The 26575-nt window shown below is 32.1% G+C and overlaps 2 protein-coding genes across 3 annotated transcripts; both read right to left on the minus strand.

Moving 5' to 3' along the window:
- Positions 1–1247: 1247 nt before the first annotated feature.
- Positions 1248–7146, minus strand: LOC128177988 (retinol-binding protein 4-like). The gene is given in 7 exon segments (XM_052844937.1): positions 1248–1345; positions 2874–3095; positions 4077–4171; positions 5105–5235; positions 5802–5886; positions 6100–6216; positions 7002–7146. Coding segments are annotated over 6 exon segments (609 nt in total). The 5' UTR covers positions 6135–6216; positions 7002–7146; the 3' UTR covers positions 1248–1304.
- A 4489-nt stretch (positions 7147–11635) lies between these two features.
- On the minus strand, positions 11636–26280 carry LOC128175144 (purpurin-like). Of its 2 annotated transcripts, none has more exons than XM_052840570.1 (7): positions 26207–26280; positions 24683–24748; positions 23995–24079; positions 18000–18130; positions 15093–15187; positions 13136–13357; positions 11636–11714 (listed from the first exon to the last, which is right to left on the minus strand). In XM_052840570.1, exons 2-7 carry the CDS (start codon positions 24715–24717, stop codon positions 11686–11688), a joined length of 597 nt encoding a protein of 198 aa, XP_052696530.1. In that variant the 5' UTR covers positions 24718–24748; positions 26207–26280; the 3' UTR covers positions 11636–11685. The 2 variants fall into 2 exon arrangements, with proteins under 2 accessions (XP_052696530.1, XP_052696529.1); XM_052840569.1 differs by having other exon boundaries at positions 24683–24751; positions 26207–26265.
- Positions 26281–26575: the final 295 nt, after the last annotated feature.

The following is a 26575-nucleotide window of genomic DNA, read 5'->3' on the forward strand; positions in this document are numbered from 1 at the left end:
AATGTACAAGCAATTGCATGAAATCAGCATACCTTTAAACAAGATATGTTCTGTTGCATAAATCGTTTTAAAATATTAAAATTGATTTTCTCTATTTACTTCCAAAAAAGGTAAGATGAAAACTCTTAATTCACAGATTAAGATTCTTTCACCGAGGATGGGTATGGTTCTTTTTGCCAAAAGGGTATCCCTGTATTGTATGGATAACCCCTCCTACAGCTTTTATAGTAGGAAGTTGTTTTGCAGAACAAGTGTACATATATCAGAAATGTGCATATTGCTTGAATTATGGTTTTTGATAATTTATGGGGAAAAGTAAACTTGGTAATTTTCGCATAATTAATTAATGACAAATGGATCATTGGTACTGTTCACACAAAAAGAAACCCGGTTTGCTGTCACATTGACAGCTTTCCTCTTGTTTGTGGAAAATGAACTATGTGAATTTAAAAGTTTGCATTTTTTGGAACCAACTTGCTCTGCACATGACTCTAGTTTTCTATATTTGTGACAATTAGACGAATCTCGTGAAAATATTTTGCACGCAAACAAAAGTTGGTACTGTATATCGATTCATATAAATTTTGATAAAAAGTGTCAACTGATATACACCAAAAATAAAGATAATTTATGAAAATTGTAACGTTACTTTTCAAGCAATCGCTTAATTTTTCTACTAAGTATTTTCTAGGTATTTCTTTTGTCGTCCCGGTATGTTAATTTACCTTTTAATACGTTCAAAGATAAATTGAATATATTGTGTAGATATTACTTGGAACAATATGTACATATAGATGCTAATGACTTTTCAATGCCAAATCTTAGCTTCCTTTTTTTTGGGCAGTAATGCTGTGCTTTGATTCGATATTCTGGCAGGTTAGTCTGTACCTAACAACAATTATCATGATAGTAATATCATCATTAACTAATTAGTTTAAAAAAAACATGTCATATGATTAGCCTTCGGTCATACTATGTTCTCCCCAGAGGACTGACTATAAAGGATATATTTTCTCTAACCAAGCCGGTAAATTAAAAAATTTGGGCATCTGTTTACATACAAGTTTATTTTTTTTAACAAAATTGAACATGGGTGATCGAAAAATCCCCTTATAAATTTTGTCCTCCTGGAGAAGTCTTACTTAGGTAGATGTATCACTGTACATGTACGTACAACAACAGGATCACGTGACAACGTGACACCTATCTTATTGTCTGAGAAAACAAATAAAACCACGAACAAGAAATCAACGACTAATGAAAATTCATTTATTTCAGAACATAATTTCTATACATATTTCAAATCAACCGACAACGGAATCCGGATTGGGTGCGACAGAACAACCTGTAAAAATATACTTATATTAAAATGTTACCACATTTTCTACTTTCGGTTTATTTAGTGTATAATTATATAAAACAGGCAATGTTTCAAAAGTTTTTTAAAATTTTCTTCGAAAAAATAAATACCATTGCCAGATTGAAGTTTTTTGTTTATGTTTTGAGGCCTTTAGGCCTATTCACATGGACCTCTTTCCGAATGAATGTAACTTTATCTTTATTTAATTTTTTCGCATTTCTATACTTATACTTGCAAATATGTTTTCTATGGGGGAAAATTAATTTCTGTATCTTTCTTAATAACTGTTTTAAATGAATTCACAATGATAACGGCACCAGCAAATCGTTTGAAAGCTACATTTTTTTTAAACAAGACGCCCATGGGCCACATTGCTCATTTGAGCAACAATAGCCATAATAAGATCAGTTTTATGAAGTTATATACAAACAGCTTAGCAATGTAGTAGAATAGATTCTGGATAAAAAGTTGATAAGAAAAATTCGACTCTCCGATGGTCGCCTCACCTTACATCCAGGGATCATGATTTGAGTAAACTTAAATCTACACTACTTGAGGATGCTTCCGTACAAGTAAGAATTTTTACCGTCTAGTTATCTACCTATGAAAAAGAGTGTGGCGTTTTTTAACAAGCTTGAAATCTCAGACAGACAGACGGATAGACGTACCGGAGAAAAAGTGATCAGAAAAGCTCACTTTAGCTTTCAGCGCAGGTGAGCTAAAACTGTTATGTTCATAATTATGAACAATTTGCCTTTCCCAAACATGATTCAAAGTTATAAACAACAATCTAATAATGTTATTCGGAAATTGAACTGATTGTGATCAAATTCTGTGAAACTCAAAGAAATGATTTTATATTTAGAAATCACAAAGCAAGAATCATTCGTTTTTAAATTTTTGAAAACAAGTATAAACTTTTAACGGGGCATGGCCACAATTTTGATCAAATTCTATGTTTCAATTTTTATTTTGTTTACAATGATTTATTTCTATAACAACCAAAATTTGAGTGTCAGTCGTATATTCATAAGCAAAATACAGGGCTCAGTATTCTTTGTCATTAAATCAAGTCTCGTATCCTGTAATTATTTACATGGTTCAATATCCCAGAGAAAATCTTTTTTCAAGCTGATGTTTTATCTTCTAATCTGCTTTGTGCATAAATAAGTTCTTAACGTTAAATACATTCATTTTAGATTTTAAAAAGTGAAATAATTTTTTCTTTATTCAAAATGTACACAAAAACGTAAAGTAATTAAGCTTAATTTACATGACATAGAATTTTAAGCTATGTTTCTTGCTGACGACTTACACTAAAGTTTTGGTCGACTATTAGAACTGCCTAACTGTAGCACTGTAAATACATTTAAACCGGAATAATGAATTTTGACCAAAATTGTGACTTTTTATTTCATCAGTGTTCGTCATTTGTAACTACACTCATGGAGTTTTATTGTAAAGACAACGCACCAATCACTCGTAAAATAAGGGATAGGTAAAATTGTATTACCATTGTTGTGAGTGGTTTTATAAAACGAGGCTTCATCCAAACATAGAGACTCTATCACGTGACTAACTCTCGCCCTCAAATCGTCTGACAGGTTGGGATGGCGACTGTACACCCAGGCCATAGCCGACTTACACGTGCCGTCAGAATTCAGTTGAATGCAGTTATACACCACTGAGTAGTTGGTATAGTCTGTCTCAACTACCCAGTAATTCTCTATGTTCCCTTAAAGATAAAGACTATTAGCAAGTTCGAGAATATCGGATATATAAATGTTAAGGTGGTCATAAACAAATATTTCAATCATTTGAACTGCGTTGTTCCAAATATGACGAGAAGCCCTGAAATTCATTACCTAATTATCAATATATTATCAACTTAGCTCGTCTCAAAATTCATTTCAAAACGAAATGTCATCTTTACAAGTTATGTTTTAAGTCTCATTAAGAATAGGGTTTTTCTAATAATTGAAAATTTAAATTATTTTCTTTCTTTATTGTATTTTATAAAATTTCGTTGTAAAGTAATTCTGAATGGTTGAAATGAACGTCCAAAATGAGATCTTGAAATGTACATAAGTTTTGATTTTTAGTCACGTATTTTTTGCTCAGAAAGTGTCAAAAGAATAATAGATCAAGTATTTAGTGTCGATTTCGTTTTACGTGCAGAATACCGAGATATTTTGAAAAAGTTATTTTTTTTCGAATCAAACGGTTTTTAAATTATTTGACCTTATTAAGGATATTGTCCTCTTGTTAATTGCTTTGTTACACCTAATTATATTCACGTTTTGAGATATTTCCATTAAAGATAAGTTCAATTGTTATTATAAGTAAAATTTAATAATTTCGATTTTTGGAAAACAACATATTTTATTAATCCCTTTTTATATCATTCCTTTTGATGACATATTCATCATCTACAGAGATAAAAAGAAAAGATATATTTATCTTTTATTCAGTTTAAATTATAAAGTGTTAATTTTGTACAATTCTCTGTGTTTAGTTTCTTATTTTATTTTATCCGGCAGTGCGTTAAAGTTAATAAACAACATTATCTTACTTGCAATTAAAACAATAAATAAATTTTTCCTTTACGTACATAAATGCTGAAACCTATCAGGGCCGCTTTTATATAACGTTTGTTTATCATTCCGCATAAGTCTAAACTGAGTAGAGAACGAGTTTAAAATTTTAAAGAGCATACCATGATTTAAATAATTAAACAACATTTTCCCCGGTGTGACTGTAAGGTAGATGGTAGAAGAAAATTGGAGACATCCGTGGCCATTAAATGGATCTCTGTCAAAAAAGTTCGATTTTTAATTGTTGCTCTTTGGTAAATATCGGGGGAATCATTCTAGGAGAAAACTTGTAGAACTTCTTGCATACAATAATGTTCCAAAATAAAAATGTTTTAATTAATATTGAATAAACAATACAGCATTAGTTTATTCATAGTATTTATTTATAATGCAGGACAGAAAATCCTATATATTTGACTCATTATTTCAAATTGATCTTATTCATATTCAGGTCAGTATACTGCGTGAATATGATTTTTTTTAATAGAAGACATTAGAAGGGGTTGTAGAACAAAGTCAGACATTATTTACCCTGACAATTTTGAAGATTAAAAAATATATTCAATTAAACAATACAGATCTTCTATCTTCGTGAACAGAACCATTCCCCAAAAACTCAATCCTTAAAGACTTTGAAAAGAATCCAATTCTAACAAACCCTTTAGATTCGATTAAACAAAAATGTGCCAGGTAAGATCTATGATGAAGGCATTTAAGACAAAACTCTTCAATAAATTCCATTTTAAAACAAATTAAAAGATATAAATGTATTGAAAACATACATATCACTTAGAGTAATTCTGCTTTTCTTGTATTCAATTCACTTCTCAAAAAGCATTATAATTTGGTGATTTCTGATTGACAAACTAAATATTTTCAAATCTGAAATTTAATACGTCAAATAGTTGTGTTTGTGTCCACAAATTCCTGTACATGTATTTTATATATTCTGTTTTATAAAACCACATCCTGCTCGGTAATTTTCCTAAATGTACCTACTGTGATTTCATCAATAATCTGTGTGAATATCTTTGTTTGGATGAACGACGAGTTTTGATGATCATTGAAGTGCAATATACTCATAAAACAGTGTACACTTGATCATCAAAAATTGGAGCCTACAATAAGTATTGGTCTACGGTATAGTTACCTTCCGTGTGTTGTGATGGTTATATTACCGTCTTTTTGTCTCCTGTATAATTGTGTGTAGTCTTCGTATAATGCATCTGGATCTACATACCGGTCAGATAACCACTCGAATTCGTACCACTAGCCTAGATACTTGAAAAAAATAACCAAATTACGTTTAAAATGTATTTTTTTGTTTCTAAAAAGCAAGGAAAGTTAGTAAATATAAAACCACCTTGTAGGAAAATAAATATACTTAGAAAATGTGTACTTGTAACAAACTTTTAAAATCTACCAAATTTGTTGGCGGTAAGAACTATTTATAAAACTGTGGGCGCTTTCATCAACGTTGCCTCTCCGGCGACGTTTTTAGGAAACGGTGAAACTAATGGAACGGTTGGGAACGTCACAACACACCAATAAGGACGATTGCATCTTAAAACTGATACTTATCATCAGTATGATATCACTTAAAATTAAAGCTCTTTGCAAATACTGTATAATATAATTATAATTGTAAGAGAACAAATCGAAGATAAACTTTCCGTTTTGTATAACATAAAAACTTTTTAATCGGCAATGGTAAATCGGGTTGGTAAATCTGGTAAATCACCAGCGGCAACGTGATTTTATTGAAATTGGCGACGATTACAACGCAGGGAAATCCGGCAATGTCGTTTAAATGAGAAGCACCTCAAGTTTAACTTTGATCTAATTACCCTTTCTAAGGTAAAATTCGCTTCCACATGAATCGAATCCACGCGCAGGGTACAGTTGCTTGCTACGAGGCTGTGAATCAAATAGCTACAACAAAAATCACAAGTAAGTATCATAGCTGAACCGTGAGAAACGATTTCCAATAAATACCAGAGTAATTTAAGAATAGTTTATCAATAACTTTTCTCTCTAAACGTATGAAAGGAAAGAAGATATTAGGGGATAGGGTATGAAATCTTAAGGTAATTCGCAAGATATTTAATCATGCTAATACAATTTATGAAATTGATTATCTTTTACCTGAAAGTTATTATTGCTAGCGGCTTCAGGAACATAATGAAGGTATGACAGGTCCACTCAGTTAAAAAACGATAACTCGTTCTGTGGTTGGTTCCAAAACACAGAATTCAGTCAGTTCTTTAAGAAGATAGTTTGTTTAAACGTACCAGGTAATATTGCATATTGGTTAAAAAGTAAGATTCACAGCTTTTAACATAGAACCATTTTAACACGATCTTAGACTTTGGGTAGTTGTATCAAACAACAATGTGACGTAGAGGTGTTTCTTTTATTCCTAGCCACTTAGCCATGGCTCTTTCATATCAAAAAGATGTGTCTGGCTTTCTAGCGAAGACAACGCAATCGGTGCATAATTCGCTTGAAACAACGTCATTTTTAACTTGTTTTGACGCAAGGAATAAATAGCTACGCCCTTCTAAAAGAACAAGGTCTTGTTATAGTGGTTATATTTATACGATGTTACAATGTAAAGACGTCGTTTTGCGACATGACAATTGGCTTTAACGTGATTTAAAGATCTCATATCATAGTGATATGAAAAGACAATTATGTTTGTTTCGTTTTATGTAAAAGGTTTAATTCAGTTAAACTATATCATTTATATAATTTTGTCTTTAATTATTAATGCGAATAGGCTGGATGGATGTTAGATGTATGTTAATTTTGTACCTCAATACATATACAACGGAGGATTAATTAAGATTTTGCACAATTTTTCTTCATTCATTATACTTGCTTCAAAGCATGCTTTTAAAATTCCCCACTTCATTAATTATATGCAACTCAATTCCCGTAATTGCATCCCTCTGGACAAGTGAAAATTGACAACGCACGAAATATGAAATTAATCTCTCCTTAGTATATTTCTTTTCTTAATATAACATATGTGGATAAATACATACCTATCTAAGTCGATCAAGATCCGCAAAGCAAAAGCAATCCTTAAAACAAAACGTTTAAGTATACATATGTGACCATTTAAAGGTCAATACGTATCTTATCATTTGTTCGCAAGGTACACATCTCTATTTATTAGCGGTAAGACCTCTGTTATAAAGGAAACTCTCTGAACAGTGGCACCTTCACCCAAACAGAACAAGTAGTTTCAACTGATAAAAATATTAATGAGCATAAAATTAGTCTCACAACTGAACTGTAACTGGTTATTTTGAAAATGGAATTTTTTTCTGATATAAACATTTAAGGAAGTGAACATGAAAAAATAATCAAAGGCTCAAATTTGTCCGTTTGATGTATATAATGATTTCTGATAACCATTTATATACAGCTTTCCCCAGTTAGAACATAGATCATTATGAATAACTAGTTCCTGTTATCAATTGGCGCTGTCATATGGTTTAAATGTTTAACTCTCTGCCGGGTTTTCTTTAAACACCTAAGAGAGGGCAGAAGCGATGCTAAAGTCAGTGAGACACATTACATTTTTATACACGCTTAGTAACAGAGATAAGATGCCATCACCTAAATGTGAATAGAAACTTGAAATGGATGTCAATAGTTGTCATTTTGAAACAAGGTTTACGGAGGATAGTTTTGAATCTCAGATAGTGCATTCCCATCAGCTATTTATGTTACATGTAACGAGATAGGAAAATTTCAAATCTCTCTATTTTAAGACAAATTCGTAAAAAATCACAGCAGTAAAATTACCCGTTATACGGTATATGACATGCATACATGTACATTGTAAGCGTATACTTGCTACAAGTTTTGTTAGTAATGAGAATTTTTTATAATATTATGGGCGCTTTTCATCAACGTTGCGTCGTTGGCGACATCATCTTGAAACGGTGAAACTAATGGAACGGTTGGCAACGGCACAATACACTAACAATGACGATTGCAGCTAACTAATACTTATCTTCAGTATGATATCATTAAAACATTAAAGCTCTTTAATGAATGTAGTAGGACAAATCGAATTTTTAACCGTTTTGTATAAAATAAATGTCTTCTTAATCGACAATGGTAAATCTAGTTGCCACAATCGCCAGCCGACAGCGTGCGCTCCTTGCAATTGGCGACAAATTCAACGCTGGGAAATCCGACAAAGTCGGTTTAAGGGGAAGCACATCAAGTTTACCGTAGATCTAATTACCCTTTCAAATTATAAATATAATACAAATATACCCATTCCACTTGAATCGAATCCACTCGCAGGGTACAGTTACTTGCTACGAGGCATTGAATCAAACAGCTACAAAAATATCAGAAGTAAATGTCATAGCTGAATTATGAACAACGATTGCCAAGAAATATTGATTACATTTAAGAAGAGTATAAGAACTTTTCTATTTACCAAAACAAAGGAAAGAGGATATTGGGCAATAGGGTATGCGATCTTAAGGTAATTCGCAAGATATTTAATTATGCTAGTACAATTTATGAAATTAATTATCTTTTACCTGAAAGTTACTATTGCTAACGGTGTCAGAAACATAATGGAGGTGTGGCAGGTCCACCTCTACAAACACGATAATTGGTTTAGTGGTTGGTTCCAAAACAAAAAATTCAGTTAGTTCCTTAAGAAGATAGTTTAATTAAACATACCCGTTGATACTGCATATTTTGTACTGGTATATCAAAGGCAAAAATTTAAAGCATTATTGGTTAGAAAAGTAAGATTAACAGCTTTTAACTATTAACAGCTTAGGTCCATTTTAATAAAATCTTGGACTTTGGGTAGTTGTATCAAACGACAATGTGACGTAGGCCTGTCTGTTTCATTGTATGCCACTCAGCCATGGCTCTTTGAAATTAACAAGATGTGTCTGGCTTTTGAGCTAAGACTACACAATCGGTGCATATTTTGTTTGAAACTGCTTCATCTTTTTTACTTGTTTTGACGCAAGGAATAAATAGCTACGCCCTACTGAAAGTCCAATGTCTTGTTAAAATGGTTATATATTTACAATTTAACAATGTAAAGACGTCATGTCGGTACATGACAATTTACTTTAACGTAATTCAAAGTTTTCCTATTACATGTATAGTTATATGGAAAGACAATTATGTGTGTTTTGTTTTATGTAAAAGATTTTTACAGTTTTACTATATCATTTATATTAATATGCAAGTTTTAACTGTGATGAAGGTCTGTTCCGAGACATAGATTTTTTTTTAACTAAGCAGAGTGTAGTTAAATTAATAGCATTACTGTAGGCTTAAAGCTTAGTTGTTTAAATGTTAACATTACGATGTGTCGTAAATGTCCGATATCATATGCAATATCAACCCGTGCATGTACGGGTCAAAGTCTAGTAGTTAAAAATAAAACAGAATGACTTTTTTTCGCTAATTTGTATGATACAATGAGTGTGATGTTTTTTCACATATATACATTTATGGGTTTGTTTGGATATGATACATGGATTGTTGGTTACCGTAACACAACATTTATTTGCAACGACATTATTTCACAATTTACCGCGGAGATACCATGGTTTGTAGCGATTTAAGCCTTATACTCACCCATGTAGGTATTACACCCATACGGCAAGGACTTGTTCGTAGCGACAACTAAATGCGACTGCGAGGCCTTCGTGAACCTCGGTAAAATTTCTCGCACGCGAATTTAAATTGATATACGGCATTGTTTTGTCTATGATAATTGAATTATTGTATGTGGTTATGCCATAAATTTGAATATCCCTCCCCAAATTAGTAGTCAAAACCAGTAGCATGTATCACCATGTGTTTGATACGTGGTATAAAACTGTATCATTCGAACACATATTCTCCATCACGTGACTAATTTCCGTCTTCAAATTGTCAGACAGGTTTAGACGTCGACTGTAGACCCAATCCATTGCTGTATTACACGTGTTGTCGTCTTCCAGTTGAGCTTATTTATATTTTTTGACAACGCAGCCTACCTAAATCACAAATTTTACAATATTCAACTATTCAATCTGATGTACACGTGTGTTTTGTAGGTTTCTTCATAAAATTTTTAAGTGAATCTAGGAAACTTTGTTATATAAATTCAAGTGATACCTTCTCTAGGGTAAAATTTATTTCCACTTGAATTATCTTACAGAACACAGTTCTATGCCACGAGGTTTTGAATCAAACAGCTTCAGCAAGCAAAAGTGATTTATATTACTCTAACAAAAGACTCAGTTTCCGTATATGAACTCTTATTCGCTGCCAAACTGACGGCAAAAAATAAATGTAACCTTAATAAATGTTTACTCTGAATTAAACAATTTCGATGTTGGCAACAATATGCCGTTGTTTTAATTAATTGTTAGGGTGATTGAACCAGGTTTTACAACAATTCTTTAACGTTTGAAAGAATTGTGGAAATCCTTTTGCAATGTTTTATTTCGTATGGGCATCGAGGCTGTTTTCTTTTGCTTTACAAAATTATGAGTTTGATCATGTGACAATCACAGACGATAGTAATTTAGAAAGTGAGGGGGAGACACTGTTCGTTAAAGTTTTGGTGCAAAAAATATTTAAATCAAAGACGGAATGTCACAACCTTTATATGCTTGCCAGTACTTAGGGATCCACAAAAAGGGATAGGTTTCAAGGAGTAAGCAATATATCTAATAGGAATATCTTGCAGGCAAATAAAAGATGGCTTCTAGTGTATTTCGGCTCGTATTAATTCCCGTAATAAGTGTCGATTGATGTAAACCCCCTAAAATTTTATTGATTAAAATGTTACCTATAAAATAATGGATTCATTTTTTTTAATTAACACTTCCTAGATATTTCCCACGTCGTTCGGTTTTGTCAATTTACCGTTATTGCGTTCACAAATGAAAAAAAAACCGATGTTAATATTACACTATTAAGTAATACTTATATATCTATGACTTTGACTTTTCAGTATTCAAATATTCTGATATTCTGACATGTTAATCTATATTTATCAACAGTTGTGATTTCATCATCAACTAATTGGTAAACAAAATTATATGCCATATGACGAGTCTTCGCTCATAGTGAACCTTATCATCAAAGGGTCACTATTAAATGATCATTTTAATTTAGGGTGGAAGAGAGGCTTCATATATAATGAGCTTTTCCCCTATCCAGGTCTGTAAGGTAGATAATTTGGACGTCTGTAAACAAACAAGTGTTTTTGAATACTTAGAACAATGATGTTTATATACGAACATATTTGTTACAATGATCTTGTTTATCAGAAATTTCCAATATTTATGGACAAGATGTTCCATTCTAAAATACTTACATTTGATCTGGTTAAAAAGTAATTCGAATGTTATAATTTGGTACTTTGATGAAACATTCTACATTCAAATACTGGAAATATCAATAAAAAGGAATTAATGATAAACAGGGCTCTTTCAGAATAGTTATATAAAAATCCCCGTACAAGTTTCACTATATAGCCAGTCCTCCTGGGGAAGTCTCACCACGGAAGGAGAATTATTATTATTATTACATGTATATATGTAAAAAAGGATCACGTTACACCGTAACTAATTGTCAGACAAAAAAAAAATGAAACAAGAAGTTGAAGAACAAATATCAACGACTAATGAAATATCATTTATTTTAAAACATAATTCCTGTACAACAACTTTCAAATCAACCAACAACTGGCGCGGCAGAACAACCTGCAAAAAACATGTCAATTCTAGGTTTGTTTTCTCAGTTTCTTATTGTTTGAATTACACAAACCTGACAAAGTTTTAAAGTTATTAGTTGTTATGTACATGTATATAATACATTATTATGTAAAACTAAAATGTATGTATTTTTGCATTTTTCATTGCTTGTTTAGTTGTTTGAAACGTACTTGATTCATTATTGCTGATTTGGATTTAAAAAAAAAACCATTGTTGTTTACGTCAAATAATACAATATTTATCATTTATTTTTGGTTGTTGGGGGGGGGGGGGGGGGTTGATTTGTCTTTAATCATGTTACGTTTATAGGTTTTTTTTTTCGAATATAATACAGTTATTATTTACATTGCCGTACTATTGCATAAATGTCATTCTTCTTGTGTATATACTTTGTTGGGTGTTGTTAATATGGTTGTACACAGTACATAATTCGTTTTCAAAGAATAAATTTAGAAAAAATAAACAGTTAAAAATCAGTTGCATTTTTAGCTATGATTGTTATCTGTAGGTTTCTTTTAATTCACCTTGATCCCTTGATTTTTTGAATGTTGATTCATCTTCATTTTATATTTCTTTATTTCTATTATTTATATTTGCAAATACGTTTCCTTATTTGTACCTATAAAAAGGGGGAAAACGTTTGTTTCTGTGTGAACTTTTTAATGCCTTAATAATATTAACCACACGCGCTCATCGTTTTAGAATCGCAATATTGTGAGCATAAAACGGGTTTTTCCCTAGTTCTAATCGATTTGCCGTTCTCAAACGTAAATTCAAGTAATAAACAACGATGTTAAAAAAACCCACAGTTTACTAGGATATGAATTTTGTTGGTACGTGATCACATCTGTGAAGGCCACGGCATTAATTCAGATTCGTCAATCACAAATAAAGAACTCATTCCTTTTTAAAACTTTTTTTTAGAAATAAACTTATCATGATTATTCCTGAAGCAGCCAGTTTCGCCCTTAATGTTGATCGTCCCCTCAAGCAGACGAAATCGTGAGATGACAATTAATTTTCTATTTTGTACATTAATCAATGTGTTATTTATTTTTCAAGATTAAACTGTTTGATTTTTTTATATTCATAAAGCTGAATATAGTTTGCTTATAATTAAACAGACACAACTTTACATTTTGTTGACAGTATTTATTATGGAAATTCCCGTTGTAAAAATAGTTAAATCAGAAAAATAGAGAAAAGTAAATTCGGCAAATTTTATTGATGCAGGTGTCGAAGAAATCTTTCGACCAATCAGAAACGTCAATCTCCTCAAACTTATAAATGTTGAATGTTAAGACAATTCTTAACTTTTAATTCTAATTATACGCATTATTTGCTAGAGTGGTATTTTATTGTAAAGACAATGCAACCACTCGTAAAAAATAGGTTAAAAATACTTTTACCATTTCTGTGTTTGGTGGTATAAAACAAGGCTTCATTCAAACATAGAGACTCTATCACGTGACTAACTTTCGCCCTCAAATCGTTTGACAGATGTGGAAGGCGACTGTACACCCAGGCCAAATTCGTCTTACACGTGCCGTCAGGGTTCAGTTGTTTGCAATCATACACCACTGAGTAGTTGGTATAGTCTGTCTCTACTACCCAGTAATTCACTATGTCGCCTAAAAGATGTAAAAAATACTGGAAATATGGGTCAAGATGATCATAAATAAATGATTTTATCATATTTTAGCTGCGTTATTCCAAAATTGACAAGAGGCCCTGAAATTTAATACTTATTAGCCAATGCATTATCCGCAAAGTTCTTCGCTATTTTCATATGCCTTCGTTACATTATTATTTACGAATATTTTTTAAATAGTTGATCATTTACGTAACTTTTTTTTTTATTATTGTGTACAATATCAATAAAGAATAAATCTGAATGCTTGAAATGAACGTCCAAAAAGAGATCTTAAAAATGTACATTACTTTCGTTTTTCGGTCACGTGATTTTGACTCGGCGATGTCAAAACATAAAGCTGGTATGGGACACTTCAATATTAGGACGTACTTCGATCGAAATGAACAATGAAAGCATAATTTTATAAACCTTTTCTTTCATCAAATTGTTAACTTACAGCGTAGCGCAATGGTTTAAAGCAAAAACTACGAGTATATGAGTCGTAAGTTCAAATCCCGCCGGGGCTATTAAAATTTGTACCTTACCAAAAAATATTATTTTTTTGGTTAAATCTTGTAAAAATTTAAAAAGCTGAAAGTATTTTGATTATTACTTTATCCACTTTAATGTCGACAGGTGGCTCATGCTACCTTATTTAATCCAGTATTTTGGAATTAATTTTGCTTCGCTTGCAGAATATCTAGATAGTTATGAATAGTTATCTTTTTTCAAATGAAACGGTTATTACAGGAGCATGGTCAGGATTTTGGTCAAAAATTATTTTTCCGATTTTAATGTTAATAATGCTTCAGTAAGTCATTTTTAATAGGCAACCAAAATTTGATTGTCATTCGTTAAGTTATAAGCAAGTTAAAGAGCTTATAATTCTTTACTATGTAAACAAAGCTTTCGTTTACATTCTGAATGTTGAGGTGAAAAGTCCAGTTTTAGACCTAAAATGAATGTGTTAAACGTTAGGAACTGTTTTTATGCTTAGAATGAATAAGAAGAGAGACAAATAAGCTTGGAAAAGAATTTAACTGGTATATTGAACCTATGTTAACAAAAACAGGGCATAAGCCTTGTTTACACGACAAAGAATTGTGAGCCCTGTATCTTACTTATAACTTTATGACTGACTCTAAAATTTCATTTGATCATTAAAAATGCTTTCCTAAAGCATTGTAATTAATGAAAACAGAAAAATAGAATTTGACCAAAATCGCGACCATGCCCCTTTAACTTAATTGACCTGATGAAGAAAATTGCTGTTTTGCTGGTTATTTGTTATACTTTACCATATTCATGTTTTGAGATTTTTTTCAGTTAGTGTAAGTTCAAATGTTAAAATAGATAGACTTTCATAATTTCGATTTTTTGAAAACATTTAAAAATATTGACTGAGTTTGAAGGCAACTTTGATTATTTTTGCCGCGAAGGGACTAAATAATGCCCGACGCGAAGCGAGGAGCAATGTATTTGTTCCAAGGGGGCTTATATAATCAATGGTGCCCGAAAACACAGTCAACATTTGTTTTATTATATGAAGAAACAAACAAAAAGTCAAGAAAGGATTTGAAAATAGATCGCCGTGATTTTTTTGGCTCAACATAGAATTTTTCTGTTTTCATAATTGTCTTTCTTAACTTCTATTTCTTATTCAGTTAAAACCAATATATATTGACTATAGTCTATGCTGAGTAGAAAACAAGGTAACATCTTAGAGATCATACCTTGATTTGAATAGTTAAACAACATCTTTCCCGGTGTGTCTGTAAGGTAGATGGTAGAAGAAAACTGGAGACATCCGTGGTTATGAACTGGATCTCTGACAAAACAGTTTAATTTTTGGGAGTTGATTTTAATCAAATCTCCTATGCACTTACTAGGGCAAAGCGAAAGTGAAACAGTGTTTGGACCTAAGCAGAAATCAATACCGCTGACAACACTTAGTTCTTGAAAATAATAGATAAATTCGATGCTATGTATTCTGAAGCATTGTTTTTCAAGAAAACTTATTTATTAATACCATGAAAATAGTAAGATTTTAAATTGTACAAACAGTTTAGATATTTTTTAAGGTCGTATGTATTCCTACGCTAGAGTTCAATGTAGTCTCGTTCAACCAGACGCTTGGCTGTCTCCGTTAATATCCGACAAAGCAGAGTCTCTCTTGCTTGTCGGAGATAAACGGAGACAGCCGAGTGTTTGGTTGAACAAGACAAGAGTTCAATTTTGCCTGGATTCATACAATTTCTCAGAAATATTTCGATTACTGATACTTCTTGTCATACAAAATCACATATCGTTGATTTTGAATAAATGATAATCGATAAAATCAACTCCCGTCAGTACTTCAGTACTTTGATTATTTGTTTTTCTTTCGTAAATATATCTCTCATCTCTCTCTTTTTTCTCTCTCTCTCTCTGGTATCACCATGAACTTTTCTAAGCAATGTCATATAGTGGCGCAGTCATGTGTGTTCAGAGGGTGTATAAACGTTAATCAAAGGGCTAAGAAGACAAAAAGGGAAACGATAATGCGAATAAATTTCCTACTTTTGACAAATATAAAATTAATGAACGTCTAAAACGGTCCAAACACAAACTAAAGTATTTCAAAAATTTAACCAAGTCATGAATTGTTTTTGATGAAATAAGGTAGAACTTGTTGCATACACCCATGTATCAAAACAAATTTTTTTTTTCATTTATATTGGTTAAACAAATAGCGTTTGTTTATTTATAATTCAAAACGGCAAAAACATTCATATCAAATTACTTCATGGAAAATATTAAGAAACTGTATAAATGAAAACAGTCTAAATCCTTTTAACAGAATGCCTTTGGTTTAAGAATTATATGCATTAACAAAACAATTTCTTTTCTCAGAGCGGTATAAATATGGAACAATATTTTTGGATGATATTCTTAACAAAAATTGTACTTTTTTAACTTGAGACGAGTTTTATGAATAATTTTTATGAAAACCACCCTTTTTGCTAAAAAAAAAACCCCACATATCCTCTCAAGTGAATGGGACCAAAACTACACTTTGAATATTCAGGGCAAGATTGTACCTTTACGAAAGCTAACTTGATCAAATATTAGCTGGATTTTGTTGAACAGTTGTAAGTTGTAAGGATTCAACCCTCTGTATCAAAAAAGGTCTAAAATTTTTAATTTATAATTCAGATTACCAAAAAATTATTTACATCACTTTTCAGTGCTGCGCACAAATTCTACCCGATCTCTTCAATAACAACTTGACTATGAAGATGTTATTTTTGGGGTGTTATGATATTAACAATACTCCACTACATTTCTGTATTTTACTTGGAAAATATTTTATCAGTTTAACGCGCACAAAATCATCCGGCAGGCAAGTTCAATTTGCTGTTTTCAAAAATTAATTAAAAAATAAGGTTCATGCCAAAAATAATTGCTCATGTTCAACAAATTATATGCTTATTTCTTCATACAAATAAGTAATTGTGAATTATATTTTTTGATATACTGAAAAATTGAAGTTACTATTCTTAGGTTTATTAGGTAAGACTATTTTCCCTATTGTTAATCAGTCTTCTAGCCATCTCTGTATTCTCAATTAAGTAGCAATAATCTTCCTTTTGTGTTTTTATTTGTTGGTGTATTTTTTATATTTGAAAAAGTTATCTGCAATGATTTTGATTACTGTATACAGGGTTATTTTCGCCCTTCTGTATTTGCAAACAGGTTTGCCCTGTCTTGAATTTGTCCAGACTTTGTTGTGATTTAAGAGAAATCTATGAGACAATAAGAATTTATCTACTCTTAATTTTTTCTATAGAATTGGTTGTAGAGCATAGTCAAACATTATTTGTTTTCTAACACGTGTGAAGATTTTAAAAAATATTTTTTTAAAAATATATTCAAACAAACAATACAAATCTTGCTCGGTAAACTGAAAAATTCTCCAAAAGAACGCAATATGTGAACAACATGAAGGATCAAATTAATTAAAAAAAATCAATTGGCTTTCATACACCTAGATTCGATTGAAAAACTTTTGCAGTTGATATCTATTCAATGCATTTAGGACTAAAATCCTCAATGAATTTCGCTTTTGAAACAAAAATACAAGATACATGTATATTCTCCATCGTAAGCATACATTAATCTTTTATCATTTAAATCAATTTCACTTCATGTTTGATTTACATATATCAAAAACCATTATAATTTGGCGATTCCTACTAGTCAAAGAAAATATTTTTTAATCTCAAATTAATGCGACAAATAGTTGTCGTTGTTTTTTTTTTTCAAAATTTTATTCATGTGTCTCTTATGCTCCATTAGTTTTTTTTAACTACATGTACATCCTGCCCCGACGTGAAACTTAATTTCCATTAAAGTTTAATTTAGTAATAAATAATGTATTTAGATGTTATTGGCCACGAATTTCAGACTGGCTGAAAGTATACGGGAAACAATTGCTTTCATTAGATCCACGAAAATTTCTGAAACTGCGCTATGTTTACCTTCCGTGTGTTGTGTCGGTAATATTACCGTTATGTTTACCTTCCGTGTGTTGTGTCGGTTATATTACCGTTATGTTTACCTTCCACGTGTTGTGTCGGTTATATTACCGTTATGTTTACCTTCCACGTGTTGTGTCGGTTATATTACCGTCCTGTTGTCTCCTGTATACGTGTGTGTAGTCTTCGTATAAAAAAGCTGGATCTACATAACCGTCATACATCCACTCAATTTCATACCACTGGCCTAAATACTTGGAAAAAAACATCAAAATTCTTTAATATTGGCTTAAGCATTGTTCAAGAAAACAGTGAAAAGTTGGCAACTATATGGGACGACCTTGTACAAAAATATCCATACTTTGAAACCATATACTGGTTATTTTTAAAATCTGCAAAATGTGTTGGTTGTTAGAATAATTTATAAAACTATGGGCGCTTTCCATCAACGTTGCACCGCCGATGACGTCATCGGAATTCGGTGAGGTTATTGGAACGGTTGGCAACGTCACAATACTTTAAGAAGGATGATAACAGCTTAAAATTGATACTTATATTATGATTTCATTAGAAAATCAGAGATATTTGCAGATATGATATAATTCAATTTAATTCAAACGACAACTCGAAGATATGACATTTCAGTTTCGTAAAACGTGCGTTCCAGAATTCAGCGACAAGGGCAACGCCAGTGTAATGAAGAATTTAGACCTTGGTTAAAAATGAACCGGGAATTCGTTTTTCAACGTTGTATATTAAAACCAAAGGTGTTGAATGAAGACCATAGTCCGTTGAAAATTGACCCGCATCGTGGAGTTTTGATAATGAAACCAGTTCAAAATTCAACAGCGAATAAGCACAAATTATTTAAATAACATATATAACACGGATTGATTTAACCAGTTGCTTTCATGTTTATTCTTATCATTTAATGCTTACATGTTTCAACAGTCAGACGAAAAAATGAAACATTTCGATGTTTATATTAAGAATATGTAGAATCAAAATACTATTCCTTCAAATATGAATTAACTATTTAATGCATTAATTCGTGAACTTTTTGCAAATAGTTGCTGCTTTGTGTAATACCTATATTTCTAAAATTATGTTTTCAAAATGAATATTGGAATACATGGTTACACGATTAACTATTCAATTCGGTAAAACCGGGTTTATTATATGCTGGATAGCAAGGTGTACAAAATAAATATTAGATAAAAGTTTACAATACGTTTTATTGTTTACATCTTGTTTTATCCTCACGCCTGGTCATTATATGGGAATTGTGATATTATTCGCTGCAAATTTTTATACAAAATTAACAATATCTTGTGATTTTTTGCTTGCACCCACTCAGTATATGAAAACTGTGATAATCTTTATTTTGTATTTACATCCACCCAGTAAATAAAGTTAAATTAAACTTCAATATGACGATACGCTAACAGTATTATCTTCATAGAAGTTCGCATAAGAGAAAATACATAGCAATCATCTTTTTCTATCCGCACTTTCTAAAGAAAGTTCGGGAATATTCTTGTTACCCTGTTCCGTCCCCCCGACTGTCTGTCCGTCTGTCACGTTTACTTTCTCAAACTGCTCTTACATCTTATAAATCAGCAAACTGAACTCTTGGAGTTTGATTTGGGGTGTCATGTTGATTAGTGAAAGGGTTGCAAAAATTCTCTGGTAGACCTGGGGGTCAAATAATTGGTAAAAATGACGTTTTTTTTCACAAAAAACCTTCTTCCTCGAACTCCCCAACAGTTTCAACAATAGACAAGTCATTTCTTAAAATATGTTTTGGAATGTCCTATAGATGCGCAATAAGGTTTCAGAAATTTCAATTTTGTCCTGGGGTTCATTTGGTGGGTGGAAAATGACTAATCGTCTTTTTTTTTTTCTTTTTTTTTCTTTTTTTTTTTTTTTTTTTTTTTTACAAAAAATCTGGTTACAAAAAACGTCAACATTTTTTGCAGTAGTAAAATGATCTTTTAGGATATGATTGGGGGTGTCATTTTTAAGTGTAATCAAGTCTCAAACTTTTTTTTACCACGGGGATCGGTGGGCAACAAATAATGACTTTCTTGGCAAAAAACGAATGATTCCCAGAACTCCTCTTACAACTTCTGGAGTAGCTACGTCATCTCTTGGAATATGAATTGGGGTGTCCTATAGATGTGCAATAAGGTTTAAAAAATTAATTTTCATCCAAGGAGTCAAACAGTAGCAGATAATTGACGTTTATCACTCCTAAAAAAAATCTAGATACCAGAACTTCTCTTGTGATTAAATTGATATACACATCATATCTTGGGATATGATAGGGGCTGTCCTATAGATGTGCAATATGGTTTTAACAATTTAAATATCACCCAGGGAGTCAAATAGTAGCAGAAAATTGACGTTTATTACTCCATATTTACATTCTACTTTGTTTTTCCATTAAAATATGTGATGTTTAAATGCCTCTAAATGCAACACCTATTCACTGCGTATGAATTAACAAGTAATTTACATAAGTAGTTCTCAAACAGTGAATTCTATGTTATCGGTGAGAAAATATAATTTATAAATGCTGTCAAATCACCATGTTTTACAGTTATTCAACAAAAAAAATGACTTCATTATTAAAAACAAAATTTTAAGAGTTATTTTTCATGGATTATATGTTCATGCTCGTTGTCAACAGTCTATTAGATAATCAGTTTAAACAGGTTTATAAAACAGCTGTTCTTGCTGTTACTAATTTACTCCCTCCGTTATATGCAATTTATATCGATTTATTTAAGTAAATAATTGATTTCATCAGTAAGGGAATGTAAATATAAGCATTAAATGATTTATTTTTGACGTCGTGGTGTCAATAACTGCCGTCAGGTCAGCACACAAATTATCATAACGCGCTAACACGCGTTATTCAATTTGTCTGCTCACCTGACAGCAGTTATTGACACGACGACGTCAAAAATAAATCATTCAATGCTATATTAAAAAACCTAATTCCCAGAACTCCTCTTAGATTTAATGAATAGACACATCCTATCTTTGGGTATGATAGGGGCTGTCCTATAGATGAGCAATGTTTGGATCTAGAGATAGGGTCGGGGGGGGGGGGGGTCCAGATCCCCCCTCCAAAAATCAAATTTCTTTAAATTACATTATGGAATTGCCAAATATGCCCCCACTGGCAAACTCAAATAACTCCCCCCCCCCCCCCCGGAAAATTTTCTGGATCCGCAATTGAATCCCTTCTTACAGTGTAAATAAAATGATGGGTTTTTTTCCTTGAAATAAAAAACAGAGACTTAAATTTACACTTTTCTTAATTGTTAAATTTATTAAAATCAAAATATATTTGGGGTCTACAAAGTTTTATAAACTGGTAAAAAATGTTTTTCTTTTAAAAAATCACACTACACCTTGCATAATTGACAAATGATCTATTGAGACATGATCAGAAGTCTAATTTTCTACCTGGGGATCAATAACTAATTTTCAAGTTAAAATCAATAACAATAAATGATTAAAATTAAATGTTTATCCTCCACATCCACCCCTTATCCAACCCCCCCCCCCTCCCCCAATCAAGCCTGATTCTACAGATTCAGAGTCTTCTAACCTGTGTATAGAAGCAAATTATAAATGATTTTTTGATTGGTATTTTTCTCTAGATGCACATTAAGATTTTGGAAATTGCGTTTTAATTTTTGAGATAAAACAAAATATTGTATGTATTCGGGGCAATAGTTAAGTCTCCTAAACAAAGCATCATTAGGCTAGGAATTACCCCCATGGGCCAAACACTACACATTAATAAGATAAAATACTTTATCATTTCTAGTTCTAGAAAGTCAGAGTGTCTCAAAGAGGGGCATAACTTATATACCATTTGATGCGCAATGACAAGTGCAAGAATAAATATGGTTTAGGGATGGGGATCTCAAAATCTCAAAAGCCACAAAATGTATCATCATTTCCTTTTTCAGAGGGGGGGGGGGGGGGGGTTTAAAGACAACACCTGGGGAGTCATAAACTTAACACCATAGTGACATTAGAAACAAGAATTATGATATATGGTTTAGTGGTTGGAATCTCAACAGTTTTCAAGATATTTGGTATTTTCCTGTTTCTTGGAGTCAGAAAAATCCCATTGGGTCATGGCATACATAATATTTGATTCATCATAATCCATAAGAAAAAAAGACCCTTCCTTCCTATTATAACTCACATTAACATGATAATAAGTCTCTACACTTACTTACATGTTATACACAAATTTAAAACAAAACGTCACAGGGTCAGTATGGGGTCAACTCAATAGTGTAAGTCTGACAAATGAAAAAAAATAACCTTTGCAATTAAAAAGACAGAAACTATACAAATGCGTTAGGATAGATAATGATGATAATCTTATCCAAATATTAAAAGATCATGATACAGTATGCAAAAAGTCACCTTCGTAGCTTTAGTTACATAGTTTTGTACATGGATACCAAGTTTTCAGTCTTATTAATATTAAACGATTGTTGTCGATCAAATCAACTTAAAACAAATATAAACTAAAGTATATGTATCGGAAAGTATGACAGCTAGAATTAAAACTTTAAAACTAAAACTATCAAGTATATACATGTACATTTTAACCACGTAGAGCAAAATCCAGTTCATTAAAAAAAACAGTTTAAAACTCTGAACTTTGAGTCAATTTTCAACAGGGTCAATTTTCAAAGTGTCGAAGTATTCAAAGTTTAGAAAAATCGTTTTCAAGCTGTTGAAAAATGAATTATAAATTTCACGAATTTTGGTCTCATTTTTCAACGTTGAAAAATGACCCCGGGTAAATTTTCAATTCGGGTCTATATTCTTCGTAACACCGGCAAGTCCGGCAATGCAATTTAATGGAAAGAACCTCAAGTTTGAAGTGAATCTTAATACCCTATCTAAAGACTGTCTCACACAGAACACGGTTGGGCACACGGTTCCAGTACGGTATACTCGGTTATACAAGGGTTGACTGGTACGAGTATTGAGCTCCAACCGTACCTGGGGATGAGTTGGTACGATTTAGACTTGAATGTAGCACGAGTATGTACGAACAAAGCACGGATATACTCGGTCAAGCAAGGTTTGTCACGGTTTGAACACGATTTGCAAACGATTTTCATACGATTGTTGTACGGTTCAAAGTACGGTCTAGTACGGCCTGTTACGGCCTAGTATAATTAAACATGACTTTTACTCGATTAACTGGACATTTACGGGGTTTACATACGGTCCCACCGACTTTTGTTCTAGTTATGCTCCAATTATCACACATTTGTCTATGTTTTGGTATAAATTGACTCGTTTTGATGGCTTGGCTTCATAAATTTTCGAATTTTTAACAGAGAAGTTCTAAAAATGGCAGATGACAGAATAAGGGAATTAGAAATCATGATAAGACTGATAGACATTGAGATTATTTTGGCCAGAAGGCGCGAGGGGAGACAAGAACAAGCCAACAGAAGGAGAAGAAGAAGGAGGCAAGTTTTTTTTAAGGTGTCAGCAGGTAGTTGTGTTTTCTGTTGTGTTCGAGTGCTGTATGATCATACACGAGCTTTGTACAGACGTAGAGACCGTGTCTGGTCGTACTTGACCATGTATAATTCGTACTTGAACCGTATTGGTCGTGTGACGATCGTATGAAACCGTATCGGTCGTATAAAACCGTGTGTACACTCGTGTGAATCGTACGGTGATCGTGTGACATTCGAGTGTTAATCCGGGTGTTGGATGTAGGGCTTGGGAACGGTTTCACACGATTCCATACGATTTATATACGATATTGACACGGTTGAGCTCACTCGTGGAATGGACTTCATGTGCGGTTGTATATACGGTCTCGTAGGGTCTCACACGGTCTTGTACGATCGCTAATATGATCAAACACGGACATGGCACCCGTGCCAGTTTTTTAACAGTTTAAAAAATCATACACGGCTTTCACGGATACACTCGAATGGCCCGAGTGTAAGTCGGATAAGGCCACGGTTGGTTCGGTTGTATGTACGGTTTACACGGGTGGCCAACCGTATAAGCCGTGTGTTCTGTGTGAGACAGGCTTAAGGTAAAATACCCTATCTAAGGTAAAATTTGCTTCCACTTGAGTCGAATCCACGCGCAGGGGACAGTTGTTTGCTACACGGCTTTGAATCAAACAGCTACAACAAAAATCAAAAGTAAATATCATAGCTGAAGTATGAACAACAATTGCCAAGAAATATCAGTGTAATTTAAGATTTGTACATGTACAATAAGAACTTTTCTGATTCAACAAATGGAAAGGAGATATTACGAAATAGGTTATGTGATCTTAAGATAATTCGAAAGATATTTATGCAGTACATTTGAACAATTCTTAAATAAAATACACATACATGTGAAATAGATGCAATGAAATTTATGAAAGGAATATCCAAAATATCTTCATTGACACATTATAATTTTTCACTCGTAAAAGTTCAAAGACACGAAACAGACTTATTATGGAAATGCTGACATCTCTGTTCCCATTCAGAAGTCACTCGGAATATCCCGCCCAATTGTTTAACGTTATTATCCGGGTACTTTCATCTCGCTTGCAATGCAAACTCTAAACTAGCCATGTTTTAAAATCTGACAAGCGTTCAAAGGGAAAATTTAAAATTTTGAAATACTTTTGAATGAACACCGTTTGTATCATGGGGGTATTTATTAATATTGAATGATTTAAGAAAAAGTGCTGCATAAAGACTTTAGTATTTATGATATTGATGATATCTTACCTTAAAGTTACTACTGTTAGCGGCGTCTGAAACATTGTAGGGTATAAGGTATGACAGGTCCACTCACTACTAAACACAGAATTCAGTCAGTTCTTTAGGAAGATAGTTTAATTCAAGATACCCGTTAATATTGCTTATTTTGTACTGGTATGCTGAAAGAACGAGTTGTAGAGGAATAATTTAAATCATGTTTGACTAGTAAAATAAGTTTTACATCAATTTAATAACATGTAGAATTCCCTATGTTGTTTGTGATCCAAAATTACTACTAATATAATATTATCAGCCAAACTCTGATGTCAACCTGAAAATGTCCTATTAACTTCAATATGCCATAACCTCTTCGCGAGTATTCTAGCATGATAAGCGGTTAGAGTGCTGTTTTCTAGTCTGCGTATCATTTCACTTGTACAGAAAACCTACATATGGAACTTAAAATTCATTCAAAGTACAAATATAATCAATATAATAGATGTAAATCTGTACTTTCTGTTTTCTAATATATTTGCAAATAGGCTGAATGCTTGTTTCAATTCCTTTCCACAATTTAAAAAGATTGAAGAAAAAATTAAAAGAAAAAAAATTATCAATTTTTGCATAGGCTATGTCAAATTTAATAGTTCGACAATGAACATTTGAAATAGTATTGCTGAATGATTTTAAACACAAGCTATGAATTCAACAATTTTATTAAAAAAAATATTTATCATCTGTTATTTAGGTAGTTCCATTAATATTATGATATATCATAGTTATGTGTAGCTGTCATTTTTTTTCAGACAAGTTGATCGTGGACAGCGGCGTTGCTGACTTGCTAGACGACCCTACCGCGAGGGTACGCTGTTTTACCTGAGACACCTGTCTTCAGCGCATTGTGATTTGGACCGCCGGGGTGTGCGGAAAATGTTGGATCCGCGTTGCATATACTGTACCGATGAATAGAATGTCCATTCATACTGAAATACTTATACCAACCATTACTTAATTTAAAAAGTTATGCTTAACTGATAACTCAAATGGATTGGGTAACAGGCAAAACCTATTTAAACCCTCTCAGAACTTCAAAGTCTTAAACTATCATCTATTCATATAAAATATTTTGCAATACATACATATCTACGTCGATTAATGTCTTCAGTGGAAAAAAATAGTTAAAACAGAGTGTATTATTATGTACATTTGACCTCTCTGCAAAATATTGGTAAAGATAATTGTCTAGGGAAGCATATTAATTAGTGCCACGTTGTGGTTTTTCCTTAATAATTCCATCTTAAAGTTTAAAATTGTTTTACCAATATTAAAGTTGAAATTTTCAAAATTAATCTTCCAATATCTAACTATAAAGCTGATTTTTCAAATTTTACAGTTAAATTTTCATTTTACCAACATTAAAATTGAAATTCCTAACATTAAACTTTGAATTCCCAATATTAATCGTGGAATTTTCAACTTTAAAGTTGGAATTTAAAAATAAATTTGCCTCCAGGCACTAAATTGCTTTCGTAACTGTCAAACTCGTCTCACCTGATTTTTGTCCGTGCACAAATTTGCAAGGATCGTTTCAATAAAGATACGTTCGAGAAAAGCTGTCTATTCTTATCTTTCACCGAAAGAGTAGTGTCTTTCGATAGATTAACACGGTGGTTATGTAACATGAAATCAATCAGTTCATTGTATCATTTTCATGATACATATGGGATTTTTATTGTTGTTTCACTTTATTTCACAAAATAAAAATAAACCATGATGATAACTCTCCTTTTGTACCCTCACTAACTTGTTAATTGATTAAGTAGTGTCATTAAACTAAACGAAATGGTTTATAAATCCACATAGGTGGTGTTATTGATATAATGTTGGTTTTAATGATTATCTAAACTTAAAAAAGGTAAT

Source organism: Crassostrea angulata, chromosome 3, assembly GCF_025612915.1.
Source record: "Crassostrea angulata isolate pt1a10 chromosome 3, ASM2561291v2, whole genome shotgun sequence".
Taxonomy (NCBI): Eukaryota; Metazoa; Mollusca; class Bivalvia; order Ostreida; family Ostreidae; genus Magallana; species Magallana angulata.